Source organism: Protopterus annectens, chromosome 5.part0 (genome assembly GCF_019279795.1).
Source record: "Protopterus annectens isolate FY-2018-M chromosome 5.part0, PAN1.0, whole genome shotgun sequence".
Classification (NCBI taxonomy): domain Eukaryota; kingdom Metazoa; phylum Chordata; order Ceratodontiformes; family Protopteridae; genus Protopterus; species Protopterus annectens.
Genome location: NC_056735.1, coordinates 461,761,950 through 461,789,808, shown reverse-complemented (window position 1 = coordinate 461,789,808; position 27,859 = coordinate 461,761,950). Strand labels below are relative to the sequence as shown.

General features: G+C 36.6%; 1 protein-coding gene across 9 annotated transcripts in view; it reads left to right on the top strand.

Annotated features, from left to right (window-relative positions):
- DMD (dystrophin) overlaps positions 1-27,859 on the top strand; it is a 9,298,038-nt gene that overhangs the window by 5,982,778 nt on the left and 3,287,401 nt on the right. For all 9 annotated transcript variants that reach the window (XM_044072398.1, XM_044072396.1, XM_044072400.1 and 6 more), the window contains one exon: positions 16,473-16,587. In XM_044072398.1, coding sequence (XP_043928333.1) covers positions 16,473-16,587 — 115 coding nt within the window. The remainder of the gene's footprint in view (positions 1-16,472; positions 16,588-27,859) is intronic.

The following is a 27,859-nucleotide window of genomic DNA, read 5'->3' as shown; positions in this document are numbered from 1 at the left end:
GGTTACACTGAGCCAACCAGCAAAATGCTAAGTTGCTAAGATGGAGCCTGGGGTTGCAAGCATACAATATGTCAGTGCAGCACCACAGTGGGATTAGCAATGCCAATGCAGATGGGCTCTCAAGACAGGGAATGGGGTAAGGTATACTCAGATAGACCTAACCCTCTCAAGTAATGTTTCTCAAGGGACACTTGAAAAACTATCTTGAGTTCTCGGGGGGTGGTGTGAAAAACTGAAAGGCTGCCATCCCAGCTCAATAGAACTATGCAGATAATTCTATGTCATTGTAAATATTAATATAATCCACAGGTTGTTTTACAAATGTAAGAAAACTACATTTAAGAAAAACTGTGTTAGATGTTCTGAACTTCAAAAATTTAACTACACTGCACCTTGCTCGAAAAAAGCTGATGAAGTAAAGCATTTTATGACTGTTTGATCTCAAAGCTCAGAGACAGGCTGTCTGGATGAAGGAATTCTTTCTATTGTTTTGAGACCAGAGTTAATTGCTAGATTTTACATGTATAATGTATTTTATTGCTGTGGCTTCCTGACCAGGTGCAAGCTTTCTAAGAAATGTAACTTTAGAGTTTCTGGTAGCCTGGGAACCACAGAATTGTCAAGAATGATGTCATTTAAAATGAGTCAGTAGTGATGTATTATCAATTTAAGAGATCTCAGAGAGAAAGAGAGAACATTTTGCATTTGTCTTCAGAACTGACATCACCAGCACTTGCTTGCTCTGTATGTAAGTGTTATCCTAGACTAGTTTTTCTCTTAGAAATAGATAGAAATTAGTAAGATTAGACTAGCTGTTTTCTATGTTTATGTCAGATTATCCTACAATATTGTTTTAAAGTTCCTGTGTCTGAACTCTTGACTAGAACTGTGTTGAATTGAGAAGATTTGTCTTGTGTTTTTATTATTTATTATTAAATATATTTAAACCTTTCAACTTTGGCTGTTTTGTGTAGAGATCATTTAAGATCTGGAGTACTTGCATGTACTTAGTGATACTGTATTAAGCCACTCCAATAGCCTTAAAAGTTCTCTTCACAATTACTAATTGGATAACATCATTATTGCACAGTGAAACTGGTCACCCTTTGGGAGGGGCCTTATTAGTATCTGATAAGTAGGTGTTCTGGTGGCAGTGGATTACTACCTTATAGCCTGGGCAGAAGGAGCATACCTAGTGAACCTGTGCATGCCTTTCCCCGGAGTGTCTGTGTGTTTGTATATAAATCATATCTCAAAGTGTATGTGTGAGAGCTGTCTGCCACAATAGGAGTTGTTTCTGGCCCTGAAATTGTAGTTTATTGGCTGTTTGGGCAGTTTTTCCATCTCTTTTAACTTTCTGGTTTAAAAGCCCATATTTGCACTTTTCCCACCTTTCCTGTAATTAGTCTAGTCCAGATACAGATTTGCTGTATCCAGGACTGTATGTAGGCTTCTGAGCCCCCAAGTCTTTCTGTATTGGAGGGAAGTCATATAGCTTATCAGTGGGAGTGGTAAGCACTAGGTAGCCTATCTACCACAGGAGCAGTGGTTTCCTGACCCAGAAATTGTAGTTTATTGGCCATTTGGACAGTTTTTCCATCTCTATCAACTTTTTGGTTTAAAAGCCCACATTTGCATTTGTTTCCTGTCTTTCCTGTAACCATTCTAGTCCATATACAGACTTGCTGTATCCTGGACTGTTTGTAAGCTTCTGAGTGGTGCCAAAGTCTGCTCTTTAATTATTTTTCCATAGATCTGCTAGTTCTCTCCTCTCCTGCACTTTTACTAGCTTATTAGTCCAGCACTTTAACAGACTTCTTGCAGCAATTATTGTAGCACACAAAAGTGCTATCAGCATGAAACGTTCTATAATGAAACATATCCAGTACTTATTATTAATGCCCACCCCTCCAGGCATGTCTAAAGGTCAGTTCCCTGTGCTTTCTTCTATTAACCTGGTGAACTTGGCAATCCTGAGACAATGTAGCTACTGCCTCATGTACACCGACAACCCTTTCTTCATACCTCCCAACACTCAGACTTGCGAGAGAGGCACTTATATATCCAAACTGGAAGCCACGCACTCTCCAGCCAAGACTGGAGTAGCTGGTCAAGAGGAGAAGTTCAACACTTGCACCACACCACATGGAATACATAGCCCTCCAGAACACACACCAGCACTGTCTTCACATAAAAACACATACCACACACCCACTTTCATGGAGGCTCTCAGCAAAATTCTACCCAAACAGCAGAGACCTCCAAGCCAGAAATCCACTTGACCACAACAATGCAACACTAATCATGAGATACATAACTCTTCTAAACAGTGTGCCACTCAACCAAAGCCGGTAAGGCAAAACAGCATGCCCAACACACTAGTCATAGGTGACTCGATAGTAAGACTCACTGATGTCTCACTCACTAGGTCGAATAAGGAGAAAGTAACAGTCAGCTGCCTGTCAGGTGCCAGGGTCCACCACATAATGCACGCACTCAGGTCCCTCAACAACAGGTACAAATATGACTCAGTTATTGTACATGTGGGTGTGAACAACCTGAGATGTACCTCCCTGGACCACATGAAAAGAGACATGGAGGAGCTCTCGGATTATGTAGCCCAGGAGGGCATGACCCTAGCCCTGAGCAGCACCCTACCACCACCCAGAATAATACCACAGTACAAGCAGAAAATGATTGATTTCAACAATTGGCTAAGTTTCTGGTGCCATTCTAAGGGAATTCAGAATCTATCTGCTTGGAATGACATGATTGACAGACCTCAATGCTTTGCCAGAGATGGCCTGCATCTGTCACCCCAGGGCTTCTGGATACTGGCCAAGATTCTTGCCACCCTTACAGTGCCTTTTTTACTTAGAGGTGATCTCTGCTTGACCTAAAAAGCCATCTCTGACCCAGCTCTGTTAGAAATGCTGCATCTAAAGAAATCCCAATCCCTCTGCACCACACGCTCCAGGAACCTCAACCTCATTACCATAATCAACAGAACATACTGGAGGGACAAGTTCATAACCCAGAGACTGCCCATGCTATGGAAAAGACTTCCCATACATGTCAAGCAGAGCACCTCACTGACCCTCTTCAAGAAAAATCTTGATGAGTGGATGGGAAATAGAAAATTCTCCCCGGGGATCACTCCAGTGGCTCTACTCGACACAGGCACTGGGAACTAAGGTTGGGGGGCATGATGCCAGGGTAATCCTATGGCTAAGCTTGTAAAGGCCCCAAGACTATTAGCCTAGTACACACCTATGAACCTATAAACCTATGAACACGAAGCACTGGTTGGACAGAGGGAGGGCTGGGAGGACTTGGCTTGGAACCCTGGCTAAGGACGCCACTCTATAGCTATGCCAGTGGGGAGTCTTATTGGGGATCTGAAGAAAAATGGAGAAACCAGCCCCAGACTGACTGTGATCTCTGTGTGCTCTTAAGGGAAATTGTACTTTACTGTGTGTGTACTTGTTATCCTTCCCAATGTGCACACCCCTCACTGGTGCTAGTGGTGAGGTTTGAGGCTCCTTGATTACTGGGCCAGTGCATGGGTGTCACAGCCCCCTCTCCCATTATGTTATTGACATTGTTAAATTTTGCCTTGAAAATAATTTCTTTATTTTTAATGAAGAAATATTTCACCAGATTCAATGTTTGCTAATTTAACAATGACTAAGTTTGAATTAGAATACATATATCAGGCAAACAGTGGCTTATTATAATTACATTGATGATTTAATTTTTATTTGTAAGGGGAGTAAATACTTTCTACAGGATTTTGTAACCTGTTTACATAGTAACCAATTTAATTTTAAATGTGATGGTTTGCAAATGGGTAAACAAGTTACTTTTTTTGGACCTTATTCTAACTTGGAAGAATGTTGTTAAAATTAATACTTGCATTCATAGGAAAGTGGAGAGAGGGGGTATGCTTTTACATGGCAATAGTTGCCATCCCCCCACCTTATTTCCTCTTTACCTTATGGAGAGTTTTTATGTCTCCATAAACTTTGCAGTTGGGATCATGATTTTGATATGGAAGTGCAATATATGGATAATATGTTTTTGAGTAGGGGTTATAGTAGTATTGATGTGAAGGAAGGCTTTTGAAAAGTTATATTAAAATGACATAGTTTGGTTAATACAAATGAAAATAGTTTAACTAGTAGGACAGATAAATGTAATACATATAATTATTTATTTTTTAGACATAATCCAGGTCTTAACTTAAGTATGAATGAACAGTATGAAGCTAGAAAGGTGGTTTATTTTCTTACAGTTTATAATGTCCTTAGTGAACAATGCTTTTTTAAGATAGGGAATTATCCCAAATTGTTAATATATATCCCTTTATTTATTTTAAGAAATGATGCAGTCTAGCTGATATGTTAATACAAAGTAAATTTATTTTACCAAATAATTTAGTAACGAATCAAATTCCCATTTTCAAGGGAACTTTTCAGAGTGGAAATTGTTCAGTATTTAAACAAATAGTTAATAACTTTTCTAAAAGAAATGGCATTACTTTTAATCCTACTCAGAATTTTTGTTTATGTTCTAAAATGTCCTTGTGATTTATTTTATATAGGGGAGATTCTCTTGTACTATGAAGATAACCTGACAGAAGAGAAAAGTCTCCTAATTTCTTTCTTAAATAATGTTATTGTCGAAAAGCAATAATCTTTTCCTGTTTGTGGGTATATCAGGATATCTGATCAAACCACACCAACCATGGGTAAATACTGATACTAAACAAAGATATTGGCAACCTTCAGTTTGGGTTCGTGAAGGGCTGATCTTGTCTCCTGTACCTGATTGACTTCTTCAAATCAGTCTCCAGAGCTGTGGATGAGGGTAAGGCAGTCCACATAGCATATCTGGACCTTGCCAAGGCCTTTGACCCCATCCCCCACTCTGGAATCATAGATAAACTTACTAAGCTGGGCATTAATCCCTACGTCACTCAATGGGTTGCCAACTGGCTTACTGACAGAACCCACACTGTAAAAGTAGCTGACTCTAAATCCAGCTCCAGACAAGTGGCAAGTGGAGTACCTCAGGGTTCAGTCCTGGGACCGCTCTTGTTTGACATCTACTTCTCTGAAGTACAGGCCAACACTAAGGAACTCTGGCTAACAAAGTTTGCAGATGACTGCAAACTGGGAGCCATTATTGAATCCCCAAATGATGTGGATACTCTACAAAAGGGCCTTACAGAAACAGATGCTTGGTACCAGAGCCATGGGCTCAAGCTTAATGCCAAGAAATGTATAGTTATCCCCTTTGGGAAAAAACATGTACCCGTGAATTACCACATAGGTGGCAGTACACTAAACACCAAAAGTATGATCAGAGACTTAGGGACACAGGTGGACAGTGGTCTCACCTTCAATAACCACATTGCCACAACAGTCAGGAAATCCTTCTATGTGGCACACTTCATCACTAAGTGTTTTTCATCCAGAAAAAAGGAGGTCATTGTCCCACTGTACTCATCCCTCATTAGACCCATTATAGAATACAATGCCCCATTTGGTATGTATCTCTCAAGTCATCTGCAACAACTGGAAAGGCCACAGAAATACCTCACTAAAAGAATCACAGGCCTAAAGCAGATGCCCTATGCTGACCACCTTAAAAAACTCCAGCTATACTCTGTTGCATATTGTCCACTAAGAGGCAGTCTCTGCTTAACATACAAGGCCATGTCAAACCCAGAGCTGTTGGACATGCTACAGTTAAAGAAATCCCAATCCCTCAGAGCCACATGCTCCAGGGATCTAAACCTTGTCATCAAAATGAACAAAACATGCTGGAGGCATAGGTTCCTGACCCAGAGACTCCCCAGACTCTGGAATAGACTGCCCATACATGTCAAGCAGAGCGTCTCCTTGGCCCTCTTCAAAAGGAACCTTGACAATTGGATGAGAGAAAGGAAATTCACCCCGGGATCACGTCAGTCATCCAGCAGGGGTCCAGGGAAGAAAATAGTTTGGGAAGAAATAGCCAGGAAATTGTTATGGCTAGGCTTGTATAGGCCCTAGGGCCGATAGCCTAGTACCAACCTATGAACATGATATGTCCACACACAATCCATGGATCATTGCTTTTGTATGATACAAGAGCTTAACATTGTTGAAATATGCTTTACAAAACCTTCACACCTTTCTTATTCCAAAAAGTGCCAGAGTTGTTGTTTTCCAGAATTTAAAGCTTAATCATGGAATCCCATCTGCTATACTAAAAATGCGTTACAGTAGTGCCTTCTTGCTGCATATTAATTTGGAGAAACTGTTATTTTCTCAGATTAAAGTACAGAGGCATTGTGATTTTTTATTAACCTGCTCTAGCAGGATTATTTTTTGACACTTTTGGCTGTCTTTCCATTCCATTACAAAACATAAATTGAAATAAAACTTCACAAGGTTATGGAAAAATCCAAATAAAATCACATAAAAATCTTAAATATACTTTGATGTAACACAATCTTCTCATATTCCCTCTGTCTCCTTTCTTTATTTCTGTACATTAAGCACTAGTGCCTTCCTCTGTATGATTCCTGCTGAAGAATGCACAGCATTTGGATTGGTCTCCTTTTCACTGTTTCATTTGGTATATATTTGCATTACAGTGGACTCTGCAAACTACATACTGTAGTTGAGATGGGGTTCTTGCTAGCTGTTTGCAGATAAGAATAGTGACATATTGTTTCATATCACCATCGCCTCTTCCTATGGATTCCATCTCTCTGTCTGACCTTTTTGCTGGGAATTGCATTGATCACTTATCTTTAGAGCATGTGATAAGACTACTTATTTTGTTTTATTTATTTATTTATTTTTGAAGGAAGACAGTTTGTGCTTTGTTCAATTTTAAATATTTCAGTACATTTGATCTCTTGCTAGGATTGTTTAAGCCATTGGTATTTAAAGATAATAAAGTTAAATCCATGTTAGGTTATTTAGACTATGTATTTTTTGTTTTATTGTGACTATTAAACATTTTCCTCTGATAACTATAAAGTATATGCTTGAGCTTTTAAAGGAAATTATCAATTTTATACTTTGAGTGTTTACCAATAAAGTAATGTTTTGGTCAGGAATACAAAAATGCTTTTGTGAAATAACAAATTTAAATTAATAAATTTTAACAAAACTAAGATCCACACTAGCCATGGAAAGAAAAGCATTCCTAATCCGATGGATAAACCTAAGTCCATCAGATTATGACTCACACCTTGACAATCCAGAACATGTGAGCTCCATAAATTAAATTGTCATATGGAGAATATCTGTAATAGGAATAAGCAATATCTATATTACTTTGAACAGATATAGTACTATTGTAGAATAGACAAAATTCTAATACAATATAAATGTCCATTTATTGTATAAACAATTAATATTTCCATGAAAGTTAGATGACAAGCAATTCAATCATAGTAAAGTAGTAGGATGTATCATATATAAAACCTCAGTAAAAGATTATAGTACACAGTTATTTAACATATTTACCCTTGTTGATGAAGTCTTTCAAAATGCATTACTTAATATAAATAGATGGTAATATTTATACTTAATGTTTATAATACAATGTATTTTACTGGATATATCAAAAGTTATATTTCATTGTTTGCCAGCATTTAAGTAATCACTTTGTTGCTAACTTACTTAAAGCATCAAGTTTGTTTTATGTGAACATTGATGAAACTTAGTGCATTTTAATTATCAGTGCATCCCTCTTTCCCCCATTTCCTACACATAAGGATTTTCATACCTGTCATTTCTTATTATAAAATGAGTGAAATTATAGGTTAAAAACATTAATGATTACAAGTTTTCTTTCCATATTCATAAATTGCCATGTTATGGCATATACTGAAAGTTTTTAGATTTAAATGGCAACATTCTATTTTGTATAATCAGCAAAGGTTAAACTGAGTGACTATTTGTTCAGAATGTGATTGTTACATTATGTGACATTCCTAGTTCAGGCTTCTATTGTTCCCCTTGAACAACTTTGTCATTTTGATGTCATGTATAAAACAGTAGTTACCTTGGTAACCGCTTAAGTATTATGTATGGTCAAGATGAGTTACAAAACCACAATTCAAGTTAAAACAATTATCATGTTTCCCCTTTATGTTCAATGTAGTGTATGTCATTTATGACAAGTTAAAACAGTAGTGTTATTATACACAAGCCCATGTTATTAAACCTAGTGTATATTGTCAATTTAATACTATTTGTTCAGAATATGATTGTTATATTCTGTGACATTTCAAGTACAGGCTTCTATTGTTTCTCTAGAACAACTTTGTCAGTTTGATGTCATGTATAAGCATTAGTTACCTTGGTTTATTTATTACATTTTGGGCACTTAAACCACACATTTTATAGTTTATATATCTTGGTAACTGCTTAAGTACTATATATGGTAAAGATGAATTACAAAAACTACAATTCAAGTTAAAGGAATTATTTTTTTCTTAATAAATAAAATCATCACTTAAAAAACTGCATGTTGTGTTTACTTGGGTTATCTTTGTCTAATATTTACATTTGTTTGATGATATGAAACATTTATGTGTATCAAACATGCAAAAAATAAGAAATCAGGTAGGAGCAAATACTTTTACATTGCACTGTATATTATTATATTAGTTTATGGAGCTCTCAAAATTCACTGCTCTCAGTTGCCCATCTAGACTCTGCCTATGTATTTATTTTTGATGCTACGGCCAGAACCTTGTTGTTTATGTATTCCTGTTTCAGGTTGATGCTTAAAAGAAAATAAAAACAATCACAGAAAAAGCGAAAAACACCAACTGCAGAAGCATACAATCCAAAATTGTTTAATACAGATTAAATAAAGTCTGTGAACAGATATAGGAGACATGCAGGGAATACTGGTGATAAAAGGATATATTTTGTCACTACTTATAATATTTATAGTGTTGAGTTAGTAAAAATCTTGAGATATTACTGTCTATTCTTACATAAGTGGAAATCTGGGATTAAGAATTTACCTGACTCCTTTACTGTCTCTTATAAGAGAGCCAGAAATATAAAAGATGTGGTTGTTCATAATTTGTTCTCTATGCCTACTGAAATTTTAACTATTCCTTTACAAAATGTTTGTACATTCCCCTGTGGTAAATGCTCTATCTGCATTTATGTGGTCAGGACTTTTGATAAAATAAATGGCATTTTTTTCAGCCTAGAGCCTTTTTCTCCTGAATGTCCAAGGGAGTGGTTTATTGTCTCTCATGCCCTTGTGGTTTCTTCTATATAGGAAAAAAAAAACAAAATAATGTTTAAAATTAGAATACAAGAGCATGGTAGAGACATTAACAATCAAAATTTAGATAGCCCTGTGGCATTACATTTTCATGCAGTACACTTGGGGTCTTGTACCAGTTTAAAAGCATGTATTTTAGAACAAGTTCTAATTAAGGATGATGTTGTACTTAAAAACAAAGTGTTATATAAAGAAGCAGTCTGTATTTTAAAGTTTGGCATTTTGGTGCCTCAAGGTATAAACAAAGAACTGGAGTGGAAGGCTTTTCTGCTCTGTTAATTATTGGTTTGTGTTTAATTGTTTTAGTTAATTGATTAACGATGGTATATAGCTTGTGCTACTGTAATATTACCTCTGTGAAAGGCTTGCCAGTTGAGGTGCTGGAGTATTAAACAGTTTTGGATTTTATGCTTCTGCAGTTGGTGTTCTTTGCTTTTTCTTATAGGTTCATAGGTTGGTACTAGGCTATTGGCCCTAGGGCCTATTCTGTGTTTTTTATTATTTTTTATTTTGTTGTTTAATGAGTACGGCCAGCAATTCACTTCTGCAGTTGTGTCATTTATTTCCAGATGATATTACAGATTATGCACAGTCTTCTGCTCAGTCTTCCCTGAGGAATAATTTGCAACCAGGTGTAGTGCTGGAAGGCACTTCAGCTTAGCATGCAGAGCCTCCTGTGTCCTGGAAAAGATTTTTGTAGGAAAGTCGATCAAGGAGAGGTGACGGTCCATTTCAAAATGTTGGTGGACTTATGGCTGGTAATAATTTTTCCACTGAGATTCGTAATAATATTGATTCCCTTGAGAGGCTGCTTAATAAAGAAAATCTGATTTATTATAACATTTTGGGGCTTAAGAGGTATTTACATCTTGATATTACACCCAGGGGTCTGCATTTTGTTAAATGCCCCACTACTCCCTTTAACTCTACTGATCCTGCTGATAAACAGTTTGAAAATAAATGGGTAGTGGCTGCCCATCATTGTGCTAAAGAATGGATTAAAATTTTACTTGAAAGAGATGTTCTTGAACAATGAAAATTAAGGGAAGAAATTTCTGTCTCTTGTTCTACCCTCTCTGCATAAATTGGCAAGTAAATGTTTCTTTTGCCTTCTCTGAAGTCAGCAGTAGTGCTGGGGAATCTAACAATGAAACTATGCCTTTTAGTCCCCTTCCACAGCTCCAACAGCCCAGTTATATGCAGGAGAATCTTTGGAGTTACAACAGACCAGGAACCAACAATAATAATCAAAAAGAGGGATATTTCCAGAATAACAAGAAGGGTCAGCACTTTAACAGTAAGAAAAGAAGTTATTGACTATATTAATGTTTGTAATGTAATAAAACCAACCAATGTTACCAGTGGTGACAACCTGATTGTAAACCTTACAGGTATCCCTTTGTCGTGTACAGAATTATCAGTATTACAGCATGGGTTAAAATTTATTCCCACAACTCTGCTATGATTATATGTCTGTAAAATTTAATTGTTTAAGTTGTCTAGGAAATTACTTTTGTTGGATTATTTTGAAAATAGTAAGACTGTGTCTGAGGATGCCCCCTCCATTGACACAGATGGAGAGGATGGGGAATGTGATTTTTTTTCTCACGCCATTCATCAGTGGATTCATATGATGACATTAATGCTTACTGTCTTTTAGATACTTCTAAGGTATACCACATAGTAGTAATTTCATTCCCCCTTTTGTTAATAATACCATCCAAGAATTTTCATCTATGGTGAATTATGCTCTTGAGGTTAGTTGGCACCACACCACACTCATGGCATAGTCCCTCAAAACCTACACCACCAAAACACACACATAAAAACACAAAACACAAACCACATACCTACATTTGTGGAGGCTCTTAATAAAAATCTGCCCAAGCAACAGGGACCTCCAAAGCAGAAATGCAAGCAACTTCCACCCCCCAACACAACCCAAATGACACATAGCCCACAAACTCAGTGTGCCACTCAACCACAGCCCATAAGGCATAACAACATACCCGACACTCTAGTCATAGGTGACTCTATAGACAGGCACACTGATGTTCCACTCACCAGGCTTAACAAGGAGAAAGTTACTGTCATCTGCCTGTCAGGTGCCAGGATCCACCACATAACGCATGCACTCAGGTCACTCCACAAAAAGTACAAATTGTCATTGTCAGTGTTGGTGTGAATGACCTGAGATGTACCTCCCTGGACTATATGAAAAGAGACATGGAGGAGCTGCCTGATTTTGTAGCCCAGACAGGTATGACCCTAGCCCTGAGTAGCATCCTGCCATCACCCAGAATGATACCACAGTCCAAGAACAAAATGATTGAATTCAACAATTGGCTAAGCTTCTGGTGTCCTTCTAAGGGGATACAGTATCTGTCTGCCTGGGATGACATGATCGACAAACCGCAATGTTATGCCAGAGATGGCCTGCACCTGTCACCCTTGGAATTCTGGATACTGGCTAAGGCTCTTACCACCCCTATAGTGCCTTTTTCAAATTCACCACCGTAACAGTTACAAGCAAGTAACTTGCTATATGTGCCCTTATCTTTGTTAAATTGGTTGTACTTAATTGGGAGACAACTTATGTTTTCCAGTCACAATATGCAACAAAGATTTTACTTTGTTCTAGATTTTTGGATGACATCCTGATTCTATGGGATGGAGATGGCCACGAAGCCAACAAGTTTGTGGAATATCTTAACAATAAACCCCATTTTTAAGGTTTACTAGTACCTAGCATTTGACTGAAATAAATTGAAGTTGGTAAATTAAGCAGTACAATATATAGGAAAAAAATGTTTTCCAATGCACTATTACATTACAATAGTTGCCACCCATATCATCAGAGGAAAGGAATAATTAAGGGACATACGGTTAGGATGTCAGGATTGGTTAGTGATGACAATGTGTTTAAACAAGAACTTTTCAAGTGAGTAGGAATGTTTTTGGATAGAGGATATCCCCTTAAGTTGGTTTTGAAAGTGAGAAATGAAATTATTTTAAGGAGGGGCACAGCCTTTCAACCTATTTTATGTACAGAATCTCAACATTCCGGCACATCTACCACAGTTGAAACAATGGACCATGCAAGTATAATGGTTTTGAGGTATAACCACCTTGTCTCATCACTACACACAGTTATTAACAATGCTTGGAGGACGAGTTTTAGTGAACAAACTAAGAAAGTTTTAGGACCCAAACCAATAATTATGTATAGTAGGGGTCAAAACTTGAAAAATATCTTGGAGGAACCAAAGAGGAAGAAAGAGGTATCGTTGATGTACAAGTGTGGTTCATCTAAATTTTGCAAATCAATGATGGACCTTATGTTTCTGTTACAGGGTATGACAGAACCTTATCTTGTCCTGGTAGGTGTAGTTGCAACACTTCAATGTTAATATATGTTGCAACATGCACAAGTTGTAAAAGTTATGTAGGAATGACCGCAAGAAAATTAAAGGATAGGATTTCAGAACATGTAAGAGCTATTGGAACCAAAAATCAGCACAATTCACTTTATATGCATAGCACTTTATGTACTAATTTTAAAAAATGTATATATTTTTTTTGTTATAGCTAGGGTTATTGGAAGCGAGAGAGGGGGAGATTCTAAGTTGAAAGTAGAAACTCTTGAAATCAAGTGTCAACTTAGACTCAATGCCATGTGTCCACCTGGATTGAACGAGAATGTTGCTGTATTGCCTGTATTAAAAACAAGAGCAATAACCTTATGCTTATTAGCTAAACATATATATTTATTTATTACTAGTTTAATTATTTATGTGAAGTGCTAGCATAATTAAATTAAATGGATTCAGCATTAGTAAGGTTGTCTCTTTAAGATTATGTATTTAATGTCTAATATTACTTAGTAGTTAATATTTAATATATTTTACTTCACTATGAATTACTTTTTATAGTAAAACAGTTTAAGTATAAATACATATACACATGCATATATTTATATAACATTCTATATTGTTTTTTTTATGGGCAGATAACGCATAGGTGTTTGTATTTTTAATTGTTTTTAGTCTATGATAGGCTGAAATTTGTTGATGTCAAGCTTTTTAAATGGATGGACTAACTGTTCCCACTCTAGTCTGAAGAAGCCATTGTTATTTGGTGAAAGCGCTAAGTGTGTGGGATTATTTGTGTATTATCCTGTGTCATGACATTAAAGTGGAGTATCCTGAGCTGCTTGGGTCTAACTTCTTTGATTTATTTTGTTCTTATTTTTTTTTCCGGTGGGAAACTTTATTAAAGGTCAAAAAATAGCTGTGTTGCACTATTTGCAATATTTTAACATGTGTATGGATCATCTTTCTGACAGTAATGTACATTGTGTGGCTAGTGAACATGAATATTATGCAGCTATAGATAGCTTTAAAGACTTGTTACATAAGGGTTACAGACTTGGCTACTTTTCCAAGCAAGATGTGGACGTTAAATTTAAAGTAGAAGGCAGTTATTTGGCAAAATTTTACTGCCTTCCAAAAATCCACAAGAAAGTTTTTCCCCCTCCTGGAAGGTCAGTTGTGGTGGCTGAGAATTATTTTTTACACAATGTGGGTCTATTTCTTCATACTTATTTGCTTAGGTATGTTGTTGGTTTAGACTCTTAAATAGATTCTTTTAATTTTCTAAAAAATATTGAGTCCGTCAGTTGTCAAGAAGTTTTTTATCTGGCTGGTTCTTGATGTCAAGAGCCTTTATATGAGTATTACACATCATTTGGGATTGAAGCTCTTAGGATTTTCCTAGGCACTAACCCGGTTAGTACTTTTGTTATAGAATTGTTATATTTTAGTTTAATCATTAACTTTTTTGTATATTACAACTACATCTATCAACAGATGCAAGGAACAGCAATGAGTGCATCCTTTGCACCCATGTATGCTAATTTGGTAATGGGTTTATTTGAGTTAGAGATTCTTTATAAGTTAGAGTTTTTTAATAAGTATGTTGTTCTTTATAATAGATTTTTTAATGATTTAATTTTTTTTTATGTAAGGGCAGTGCATGGCTACTGGATTCTTTTGTAGCTTGTCTTCCGGTAAACTGTTTTGGCTTATAATTTGATGGTGTACAAAAAGGCATTTCTGTTGTTTTTTTTTTTTAGATTTGGAATTAACTATTGTTGATAATATGATTATTACAAAGATTCATAAAAAAATGGATAATGGTACTCATTTTATAGATAGTAACAGCTGCCACCCCCCCCCCATATTTTAAAGGATTTTCCTTACAATGACTTACTCAGAATAAATAGGCTGTTTAATAACATTCAGTCTCTCAAGGAAGAGATTTTGTATTCTTGTATAGTCTATAAACAAAGGGGATATAGTAATGAATTAATTATTAATTATTTGAATAAATTGTTGTGCATGAGAAAGGATAACACTAGTGTGGTTAATGTTCCAGATATTAAGTCTGTGAACAGATATAGGAGTCACGCAGGGAATACTAGTGATAAAAATATATATTTTGTCACTACTTATAATATTTATAGTGTTGAGTTAGTAAAAATCTTAAGATATTTCTGGCCATTCTTACATAGGGGAAGTTTGGGATTAAGAATTTACCTGACTCCTTTACTGTCTCCTATAAGAGAGCCAAAATATAAAAGACATGGTTGTTCATAATTTGTTCTGTATGCCCTCTGAAATAACTATTCCTTTACAAAATTCTGGTACATTCCCCTGTGGGAAATGCTCTATCTGTATTTATGTGGTCAGGACTTTTGACAAAATAAATGACATTTTTTTCAGCCTAGAGCTATTTTCTCCTGTGTGTCTAAGGGAGTGGTTCATTGTTTCTCATCCCCTTGTGGTTTCTTCTATATAGGAGAAACCAAAAGAATATCTAAAATCAGAATACAAGAGCATGTTAGAGACATTAAGAATCAAAATTTGTATAGACCTGTGGCATCACATTTTCATGCAGTACACATGGCGTCTTGTACCAGTTTAAAAGCATGAATTTTAGAACAAGTTCTGATTAAGGATGATGATGCACTTAAAATAAACTGTTATATAAAGAAGCAGTCTGTATTTTAAAGTTTGGCACTTGGGTGCCCCAAGGTTTAAACAAAGAACTGGAGTTTAAGGCTTTTCTGCTCTAACTGTTAATTATTAGTTTGTGTTTAATTGTTTTAGTTAATTGATTAATGATGTGATATTTGTTATTTAAGTGTAGCTTGTGCTACTGTGATGTTAACTCTGTGAAAGGCTTGCTAGCCGAGTCGCTGGAGTATTAAAAAAATTTGGATTTTATGCTTCTGTAGTTGATGTTTTTCACTTTTTCTGTTTTTTTTTTTTATTTTTATTTTTTATTTTGTTCAGTGAATAATGCTTAAAAAGAAACATCATTTAGTGTTTCTGCAAAGAGTTTAGGTTTTCACATTTTTGTAATTTATAGTCTTTTCAATCATTTTTAATTGTCCCCATTACTGTTGTCAGCAAAATGCATTCATTTTTCCATACCGTATGTGCCCTTACTAGCAAGGATAGTCAAAATGTTAACCCCAAAACTGCCCCCATGATATCCCACTGGAAACCATCCTTTCATATTAACTAAGGCCATTTGCTTAGACCTTCTTTGTCTTTTTCTTTAGTCAGTGAAGTATACATGCTTTCTCCCTCTGCTGTGTCTTAAGTTGTTTTCTATTTTTTTGTTTGTATTCTTGATACAGTGTTACATTACTTGCTTTAAACTAAGTAGGGCCTACCCATATCCACATTCTATATGAGTTACACAGAGAGCTCAGTAAAGTTTTCTGGCATGATGCTGTCGATGTGAAACCAATGTGTTTCAGTTTCAGTGTCTCAATGTCTCCTAAATTAGAAACGACAAATTTCTCTCCTTTAACATTGATGCTATGATTTTACTTAAGGGTGTCAAACTGAAAAGTGAATAGTTTTCAGTCTCTTTCTCATATTGCCGTAAACTTTTCTGAAAAAGAGTACTATCTCCCTGGCTGCTCTGGTCTTTAGGAATTTCATCCTTGTGGATTGCAGGTTTTTAATATATAGATGTTATTACTTGAGATGAACTACACATTGCATTTTATGTATAAAAAGGTTGAATATGAATGACCAGAGTATTTCTGTAGTGACTTTGTATGTATTATCTTATGGTTACAGAGAAACTTGGATGATCTGAACTCTGACTGGAAAGCAATAAATGACTTGCTTCAAGAACTAGACAGGAGAGAAAAGGCGGAAGTAACTGCACCAAGATTTATTCCTACTAGCACTTGTAAGTTGTACATTTTTGTTATATTTCTGAAAAAAAGCACATAGAATGAAAAACTGAGAAATGCTAGATTCCACACAGTTCTTGTTACTTCTGTTTAATGTGACCTTTTCAATATTATATTTATATGCAAACGTGACCCAATACCTACTTTTTAGTGTTTCTTATTATATCATACATCACATGCCATAACTACTATTTTAGTACTTACTTTGCCCATGGCATACCAGGAAGCTAAGCTTGCAGTTTATTCTACGTTAACTAATTTTTGTTTGAAATGTAGTCCTATGCATGCCACGTAGAATTGTAGAATAATACACTGCACTGGTTATAATTGCAAGAAACAAAATGTGATTGACCAGCAGCAAAGTCAGAGTATCAAATGCCCAAAGAAAAAATCACTGCATGCGTGTGTGTGTGTGTGTGTGTGTGTGTGTGTGTGTGTGTGTCATCTGCAGTCATTGCCCCTAAGTATAACACAATGAACCTGAATTTTTGCCATTTGTGAAATTGGTAGTTCTGTGAGTACATACAATTTTTTTTTCATTTTTTTTTTATTTTCTTTATTTATTTTTCTGCTTTTTATAACAAGGCAGACAGAGCCTATCTGATAATTACATTACTCACGGGAATTATTCAAGACATGCCTATACTAATGCTGAATAATTTTAATTGCACTGCTGTGCCACTACTTAAATGACTGGATGTTGTCTTTAATGGTATCTTGTCTAAACAAGTGTTTACATTTTGCATTTTCCCACCATGCTGTCTTTTACATAGAACTATCAGATTCAGTAGTGCTTATCTGTATTAGAACATGTAGTTCAAGTTTCATTAGCTTGCATACTGCCTGCCAGAGAAGGTAAATGGGAAAATGTTTTGTGCTTGTACATGTGCATAAGCCAACACAAAAATAGTTACAGCTGAGATGGTGTGAAAAAATAATACAAATCTGCTTTTGCCAGTATGGTTTCAGCCAGTAAAAGGGAAGTGTTCTCATGCAGTGTAAAACTGTTAAGTATTAAATTAGTGAGGTGGTTTTAAACAAACAAATTACAGAGCTGCTAAAGACAAATTGTCCAATGTGAAATAGTACATTAGCCAAGTGTTCATAGGTGTTTTTCTGTTTTACACTGGATATCCCTGAATTCAAAGCTAATATAAGCTAGCAAAACCAACCATTTCAGACTATGTCCCTTGTCATTGGCACAGCGCTCTTTATTCCCCTTTGGTCTGTATGTGTATGGATATTCTTTTCAGCAAACAGAGTTTTGGGTAATTAGTGGTACAGTGACATTTCACAAATTCACTGCCACAGTGGCTTTTGGATTTAAAAAGAAAAATTGATTTTTGTGTCTGATTCTCTATTGCAAGCTATTTGCATTATTACCAAAACAGGATGTGTAGATTGTTCCTGTGCTTGAATACTGGTGATAACGGTTCACTAGGCAGAGGTGTATGAAATAAATGAAGACACACATTTTTAATTACTAAAGCTATGTAAATCCTTCAGCAGTCTCTATGTCCTAATCTTCAATAACATGATTCCAGCTACTGTTGAAAGAAACAACATGGAGTGCACTTTTTGCTAATATTTAATTACTCAAATTATAGCTGTCCAATTTTTCAGTTTTAAATTAAATATTCTAAAAAGAAAATTTCTGTCAAGCATTATAGAAAAAGATATCATGCAGTCACAGTTTAACTTACCAGAACACAGCGCTGGTCACAAATGCCTTAGAAGACTTCAAGTATCTTAATGACACGTTCTGCCTTTTAGTAATTGTAGCAGGTTACCATACTCCATGAAAAGTTAAATGTGTAAGTCCTAGACCATTCATCTTCTTGACTTAAATAAGTCACTTCTTGATGAGATCATAGTTTGTTTATAACTCAAAGTAGGCTGAGCAATTAACTCTGGGCAGGAGATAGAAACCTGGTCTTTCCAAATGTCTTTCTATATCTCTGCATATGTGGCATTAATCTTTTCTTTTCAAAACTATCTAATATTTTCACATAATTTAGATTTGTTTATTAAAGTTAGCTTTTGTGTGACCTCTTTAACTCAACATGAGAAATCCGTAAAATTTTGTTATTGTCAAATATGAAATATTTGAAACATTATCATGTCTATTTTATATGGCTATATGCATTCATCTACATGTCACGCATGTGTATTTTTTTGTTTTCCTTTTTAAATAGTAGCTGTACTGTATCCAAAACACATTTTATGTGTTGCTAAATATTACCCCCCTCTCATTTTTCCTCTTTTCCCTACCAGAGTGGGGTTGCAAATGCGCTGACTAGAGGGGGTCATCATCCAGACAACCACAGACAGTACTTGTTTTTACATACACCAGTCTATTTGCTTTTCCTTGGATAATTTGGTACCATTTTGTTTAAGAGTAAGGCTAAACGTGTCCTCAAAGGTGTAGAACTACATGGAGACCACACCTCCATATAATTACACAAATTCCACTCCACACACCTTCAGATAGAAACAACTCTGATCCAAAACAATACCAAAACAGCAAAAATCTTCAGAAGTCAGGAATCGAAAAACAGGAACCAAAGTCAAATCCAAAAGCAAATTCTTTATTCTTTGCTTTTGGATTTGACTTTGGTTCCTGTTTTTCGATTCCTGACTTCTGAAGATTTTTGCTGTTTTGGTATTGTTTTGGATCAGAGTTGTTTCTACCACACCTCCATATAAGCATCATCTTCTTCACACTTGTGGGAATTCCTTTCTGATAAACCAGAGGGCCTACAATGCCTTTCATATCTGTATGTGCACTTCCACACAGATGCTAATGAAGGCTACCATGACAACAGCTTGGTAACAATAATATCATATCCAGGACCCATTAAACAGTATGCCTTGCATTAGGTGTTAATATTAGTGTGGCACGGTTGTTTCTCTTCAAAGCTTCTCATGTCCACCATTTCCCTTTAGCTGTCCTGTTACAGAGTCACAAGTTGATCTCATGTAGCTGATCGCTCTCCAGAGCTATACACATTACAAAACGCATTTTAATTAATACCATAGTCAGTGAGGCATGCACGAGACTTCTTAGTCTTGTCTGGCACATATTTCTGTGCTTAAAAATATGATGACTTAACTTCAGAACCTAAAATGATTTTTGAAATCTAAAAGTTGAGGAACAGCTATTTACAGAAAGCACACAACTTGAACTAATACCCATTTCTCTTTACAGCTGACGTTGGCCCTTTTCACACTTATCACTGCATATATTTCTTTTGAAAAGAAAGCTGCATTTCTAGACAATTTAGCTATTTGAACAATAGACTGACATTGATATGCAAATCATATAGTACAGAGCATCTGTTGTCATCTGCAAGGTTTCAAGTTTTTTCTGTGCCCCCCCCTATAACTGAATTATTAATATTCAGTTAGTATTTAGCAGTAAAAACTAACCCCCACACCTCACACAAGCTATCTAAAATTCTTAATAAGCTCACCAAACTGTACTTAAACCTACTGCAAAAACTCTCCTGCAGTGGAGACATACACCCAAATCTGGGCCCTACCCCAATAGAAAAAGCTGAAATAAAGGTACCAAATCCCCGCTTCTACAAACCCAAATCATCTCTCCTCCTTTTAAATATAAACATAAGAAGCATACTAAGCAAAATACATGACCTGCTTGCCTTATTAGCCATGTACAAACCTGACATAGTGGTACTAACAGAAACATGGCTTAAACCTGATCACCACAATAATGAGATCATAGTCCCAGGTTATGATATCCTGCATAAAGACAGAACAGGGAAAAAGGGTGGGGGTGTAGCAATTCTATTTCAAAGTCACCTCACACTAGAACTAGTTGACTATAATAATGAAGAAATTAGCAAGGTAGAACTTATCCTTGACAAATTTAAATTAAATACAAACAAACAAATAATCATCGCAGGTGCCTATCTACCCAGGTAACAACATTCCCATTATGGAAAACATGTTAAATTGGTTCTCACTCTCCCTCCCTTATGAAACCATACTACTAAGTGACTTTAACATAGACTGGGGCAACTGCTCCAATGACTATCCCTCAGATCATATCAACCTTTATGGATTCTCACAAATAATCACTACGCCCACTAGGACTGACAAAACAACCAAACGTCAATCCATTTTGGATTGGATTCTGGTATCCCACCCCACTTTTGTACATCAATCTGGCTGTTTTCCTGACAATCTAAGTGACCATCAACCCACCTACCTAATTAGGAGCAAGACCCACCACCTACCCAACCTACCTTTACTCAGAATAATACGTAATAAAAGACACTTCAGAGCCGATGACTTTAACAAAGCACTAAGTTGTTGTAACTGGCTCCCTCTTAAACAACTACCTCTCAATGAAGCTGTACAGTACTTTAACTCAACCTTCCTACATATCCTAGACCATCATGCCCCCTCTAGATCCATTAGGACAAAAACCCACCATGCCTCATGGCTTACCAAAGAGACAAAAAAAAAAAACAATGAAAGAAAGGGACAAATTCTGGATAGCATCCCACAAAGATAAAAATACTACTCTAAGGTTAAAGTACATTGAACTATGTAATAAAGCCAAGAGGTTAACTAAACTAGACAAGTCCAGCTACTATAAAAATCTACAGGATAAATATAGCCACAACCCCCAAAAATTCTGGACTTTCATTAATAGACTACTTCACCCTGGGAAAGCATCCACTCCCACCCCTGTACTGCCAAACAACCAGGATGATATTCCTACACAATTTAATAAATTCTTTACAGAAACAGTACAAAATCTAGCCAATACCCAGAAAAATAATGGCACTACTATACAATCATCCACTACAACCAACAGTAATACAAAAAATAACATCTCTAGCTTTTCCCTACAGCCAGTGTCCACTAAAATGATTGCAAACCTCCTTAGGAAGCTAAAACCAACCACACTAGCTGCTGATAAACTTCCTGCAGATTTCCTTCAGATAGCAGCAGAAGCCATATCATACCCAGTGTCTATTCTCATAAATAGATCAATTTCAGAACACATAGTTCCTACCCTCTGGAAAACTTCCCACATTGTCCCTCTGCACAAAGGAGGCAACTCCTTAGAGCTGACCAACTATCGTCCTATAGCCATACTATCACCCTTATCAAAAATTCTTGAAAGAGTTGTCCACTTGCAACTAATGCAATATCTCCAACAAAACAAACTACTATCCATCTCCCAACATGGCTTCAGACCCTCCCGCAGCACAACTACTGCCCTTCTATCCTATACCAATGCAGTCAACCACTATAGAAACCAAGGTCTTTTCGTACCTTCCATCTTCCCCGACTTATCAAAAGCCTTTGATATGGTTAATCACAACATGCTCCTCAATACTCTATCTAGTCTCAATATATGCTCCTCCACTATACTGTGGTTCAATAGCTATCTATTAGAACGCCAACAAGCAGTTCTCTGGCAAGAAAAGCTGTCCTCCCTCTTACCAGTTTCCATAGGAGTCCCTCAGGGATCAATCCTTGGCCCACTGCTGTTCTCCCTCTTCACTAACAATGTCGCCTCTTCACTGCCCACTGCCACAGTAGTTCAATATGCTGATGACACCACCATAATATGTGCTGCCCCCAGCATAAAGGAACTACACACCCTCACCCAACTCAACTTTACTCTAGCAGGAACCTGGTTTACTAAAATACAACTTCTTCTTAATCCAAAGAAAACTAAACTAATCCTATTCACCCCTGGCAGATCATCCAATTCAAACTATAGTCTCATCATAAACTCCAAAAACAATATTCAAATCACACCCACCAACCACACAAAACTACTAGGAGTACAGATTGATAATCACCTAAAATTTGGTATCCATATAGCACAAACCATCAAAAAGGTAAACAGAAAACTAGGTCTCCTCTATAGAAACAAAAAGTTCATGACTAAACAGACCAAAGCCACTATTGCAAGAAGCCACCTCCTCTCTATCCTTCTTTATGCTTCCCCTATCTTAACTAACCTTTACCAGACTGAACTTCACAAAATGAAATCTTGCTACAACAAAATTGCCAAATTCACAACAGACTCCACAAATAGGTCCCATCACTGTCTTTCCCTAATGCAACTCAAGTGGCTGGAACTTCCTCAGCTAAGACTTAATCAAGCCACAGTTGCACATAAACCCTACTACTACTACCCTGAGAAAACACCTGCTCTTCAACAGCTAATTCAGCCCTACACCACCACTAGAGCCCTAAGATCTAGTAACCAAAATCTCATTCAAGTAATAAGACATAAAAATGAAGCAGGTAAATCTCTCTTTGCCTGCATAACAGCCCAAACCTGGAACTCACTCCCAAACATTATAACTAGCACGACTTCTAGTACCAAATTCAAACACCTCCTGAAATCCCATTATAATTAGCTCTGCTCTTGCTACACCCCAGGGTAACAATAATTATGCTCAGTTGCATGGATTCTGCTACACTATAACTTTTCCCTTACTTAGCCCTGTTGATATCCTTGCATATTCATTCAAACATATCATCAGTCCATTAGCAGAAAACATACTAACACTTGTACTGTTCTTTACTACAACCCATACCTGATAATGGCTATAATCTGTACCTGAAAATAGTATAAAACCTAACGTAACTCCTCTTACTCTCATCCTACCTATACCTACACTTTAATTTTGCCACTATGGGCATTTATTTACTTCTCAGTTATACAAATGCATAAATGTATTGTGAATGTAAAATTATCAATGTGTTTGTGAATGTGAAGGAAAAAAAAAAACTGTTTTGTAATAATTGTTCATTCTACTAGATGTATCACTTGTCATGTAAATGTTCCCTGTACTACTTTAAATTTCATTAATTGCTTAGAATTTTTATTAACCTAATATTGTAACATGGAGCTTTTCTCCCCGAGCGTCCGCTGAAAATGGACCTGTGTCCAGTCGGACCCTCCCTGTTAACAAAAACAAAATAAAAAAAAAAATAAAATAAAATAAATAAATGGGTTTGTTATTGTTTTAGAAATAGATTTTAATGAATGATTTGTTACTAGTTGCCCAGCAGTGAACTCTGGTATAGCTCAGCATTCCATCCAAAAGTCTGAACATACTGTTTCCACAGAATATTGTTCACTCCAGATGCTTGCAATTCTATAACTTACTGTAGGCATCGATACTTTCTGCTGTGCTGTTTACTTGCAGCTGTAGTGATATGTCTCTTTTGTGTTTAAGGAATAAGAATTTTGTAGCATTAGGGGTCTCTTGACCATTAAAAGATTTGGCATTTTGTGTTCTGGGGGCAATGGCAGATATTACTTTTGCAGCTGAAGGAATAAAAAACTGTTTTATTACAGAAAATTTCTTGTATTCATTTGTTTGCTAAAAATAGATATTATCTGGTTGAATATACAAATTTTAAGTGAAACCATTCGTTTGTAAAATTGAAATAATGTTTCTTACCAAATGTTTACTTTGCACATTGAACTCTGTAGCTGTGTTAAATAGCTTCAATGAATTACCTCATCTGAGAGAACCAGATCTTTTTTTTTTTTTCAGAATAAAGTTTTAGGAATTCATTGTGTATTAGAGTGCTAAATCCTAAATGCTTGTCTGTGAGCATGATAGCATTACTATGCTATGTCCTTTAATATGATTTGTTTTCTTAAAACTGATGCATAACATATATCATTTTTTTTTTTTTAAGATAGGATTTTTGCTTATCATTAACTGAAATTTACCCGAGAATAAAGATGTGGGTACAGCTTGTTATGTAATAAAATGTGTGTAGAATTCTGCTGCCGTTGTGCTTTGTTTATGGCTACTGTAATGCAAAGGGTGTGTTGATTTTACTTGTGTCGGAGTCTTCTCATTTTAAAGAATACAACTATAATGCAACATCTTTCTTTCTGATCTGGCTGGTTGCTATAACTGTGGATTAGTCTAATTATTTGGAAGAGGTTAACAGTCAATGATAACTTTTAAACTAGAGCCATACTAATATAAATAGCATCTCGTGTAACTCCAAATGACAGATGATACATGTTCTCTATCTGAAAGGGTTTTTTAGAGCCTTTGTGACTGCTGTGCTTAAATATGCCCCTTGGATTAGTAGTGTCCACAATACTTTTCGACTGACAGCAACTACTACTACTATTACTGAATTTAGGTAGTCAAAATAGTTAAGTGGTTTATCATATCGTATGCATTAATCAGTACAGTGTATGAATGGGCACCAGTGAATATGCCCTTGCAGTGATTTCTTGATCAGGAACATTGAATGTTCTGTTAAGTGTTGAAAAGCTAGGTTGTATGGTTTGGGGGGACAATTCCTAGTGGACTGAGAAATGCTAATGCGTTTCAAAGTCCTAGTGCCCATCTTGTGGCCAAGCCTCAGGGATGAAACCAGTAGATAAGCTCAGTTTAAATAGTTGTAGTTTATCATCAAATATTTTATGCTGTTTTGCAGGTAGCCTGAAACATTATGAAGTCACACTGAGGATGTATTTTTGTTTAGGAAAGCAGTTTTCTCAAGTTCTCTTTCGTGATCGTGGAGGGGCATTAAGGTTTTAAGTATATGTTGGTTTTGCATAGCTGGCACTAGGGTGAAAATTGCACTGAATTTGTTTACTAGTATATCTGTGATATCCTGTGGCTCAGAGTATAAAGTGCCATTTTGAAAAAGATCTGAGCAATGTTGTGTGTTATTTCATAACTTCCTGATATTTGTAAAGAAGGATTTATAATTATCGTTAGCTGTTGATAGCATCCAAAGCTCGTGATAAGCCTTCATTTTCCTTATGGTATTCCTGATGGTATTTTAAATACATTAGATATTTTGATGTTGAACTTGATTTTTGGGTGCTTTTTGCTATATATTTTCCTCTTATTGTATTGTTTACTGATACATGTCGACCACCAGGCAGGTTTGCACTCCCCCTTCCTTTTTGTTTAGATTTGGTAGGGAATGGCAGATTTATACAGTTTTCTAGGGGAACATAACATTTATTGCATAACTTGTAGCAATGCAACATTTTGGGGAAGCAATTACACCTGAACTTACAGATTTCATAATAGAATTAAAGGAAGTTTGCACATTTTGAAGTCTTTAAATATTGATAATATTTGTAGCTGCTGGTCTAGGGATTTTGAAAGAGAATTTCGCAATTAGTAGTCAAACATCACTGGGTAAGGGTATGCCTGTAAGATAATCCATATGGCTGCCATATATGTAATAAATGGGTCAAGAACATTTGGTTGTTCAGTGGGTTCTTTGACTATTTGATCCTGGAAAATCTTGCTTACAAAATCAATGACTTTTTGGGCATAGTTTATCTTGGAAGTATTGGTCTTCCAGTTTACTGATGATGGAGCTTTTATGTATATTGAGTTCATATCAGTCTCATTAACTTTGGTTTGTGCATCTCTGGGAATCTGTCTTGAGGCAAAATGGTCTTTAACAACTATGGTTACTCCACCACATTTCCCATTGGGCCTAAAGGTGTGGTAGTTGCAAAGCCATGGATTACAGGGGTTAGTATCTGCACTTTTAAGCCAGGTTTCATTTTCATCCATTCCTCAAGGAATAGGTTCGGATCTGATCCTCTGATCTGACTTGGCCACTTTCTCTAGATTCTAGGATCTGACTCTCGAGCTACTCCCTTAACCATATTGTGCCTGACCACTGTGTTACTGCAGATCTCATGTGCCACTCTATGATTTGGTTGAGATTCTTTCTCTCGAGCTTGTTTTGGTGTAGTGAGTTGAAAGTGTATATGTTTTTCCCCTTTAGTCCTTTTTCTACTTCAAATTAAATACTAGTATCCTTATATACTAGTATCTTCCTTATCCAATATCTAGCTGGTCTATATACCAAATTTAACATTTTTCGGTATTCTTATTTGCCTTTGTTGGTAACCTTTCTACTTCTTCTCCTTTTCCTCACTGTGAGGTATTTTATTTTACCATTGTTGATATAAATTCTTTACTTTTCTCTAAACCTTAAAAAAATGTTCTTTATCTTGTATTTGTCTGGCTTTCTGCCTCTTTGGTTTTTCTCTTTAAGAAGTGCACTCCCTATGGGCATAAGATACCCTACTCCAATGCCCACAGGGAGTGCATCTACTGTTTAGGTCCTTCACATTGGGACACCTGTTGCAGTAGTTGTGCCGGATTCAGTGCTAGATCTATTAGCAATAGGAGGAACAAACTGGTGCTTAAGGGCCTTCTTTCTGTGTCTTCTCCTTCTTCTGGTACATCAACATCAGGGGCTCAAACCCCCTTGCATAAGTCTAAGGAGCCCAGGGACCACCAAAAATGCTCCCCTGCACAGTCATCACCTCAGAAGATTTCAAAATGTTTGGATCCAAACTTTTCAGATCAAACATCTGGCATTACCAAGTCTCCTCAACTCTGTAGTCCAAGGTTTTTCCCAGAGGCAGTATCTCCAAGATTTAGGTCTCCATTATTTCAGGAGACCCCTAAAAAGCCTTCCAGACAAACTTCTACTTCTTCCTCTGTTAGGTCCTCCTGAAGTCTTTCTGGGGCAGAGGTGGGTAGGATGATGAGACATTTCCCCATACACAGATTGAGATGGGGGTCTTGCTGGTTCTGTGAGCCTTAAACATTCATTCCAGGCTGTTATTCTTCCTTTTCTCATCTGACCTGCCATTTTGGAACCCTTGTATCTGAGATATCCAAGAGCTGAACTGTCGGATCTGAAGATACTCTTATCATCCTCTCCAGTGACTTCCCTGATCCAGTTGACTCCTACTCCCCTGGAGCAGGATGGTACTTGGAGCCAAAGAGTTGGTGTCAGATACGAGGGGTTGACTTCAACTGTGAAGATTTCAGGGTCCGTTGCTTCCTGTCAGGGTTTCAATGTTGGACAGCATGGCTCCAACTCCTGGGACCTGGATCATCTGCTTTGAAAGTCTTGGCACGGTCAGATAGTCTTCAGCTTCTACTCATCTTTCCTCCTTCGAGGTGGTGGAGAGTGTTTTTGCTCACCCCAGAGCAGTTTCAACTCTTGCATCTTTGGATCCGATCTATGTTCCCTCTTTGGATCTTGTGTCTGAGTCTACCTCAGGGATGGCCAGCTTGTATGATCCCATATGAGATTCCAAGGGAACTCCTCACTCTTTCTAATACCTCACCAGAACACCCCACTGAAGAGATTCCTCATAAGAGGTCACACAAGAGGAGGCACTTGAATTCCCCACAGGAATCCCTCACACAAGACACCAATTTTGATGAAGGGGAAGGG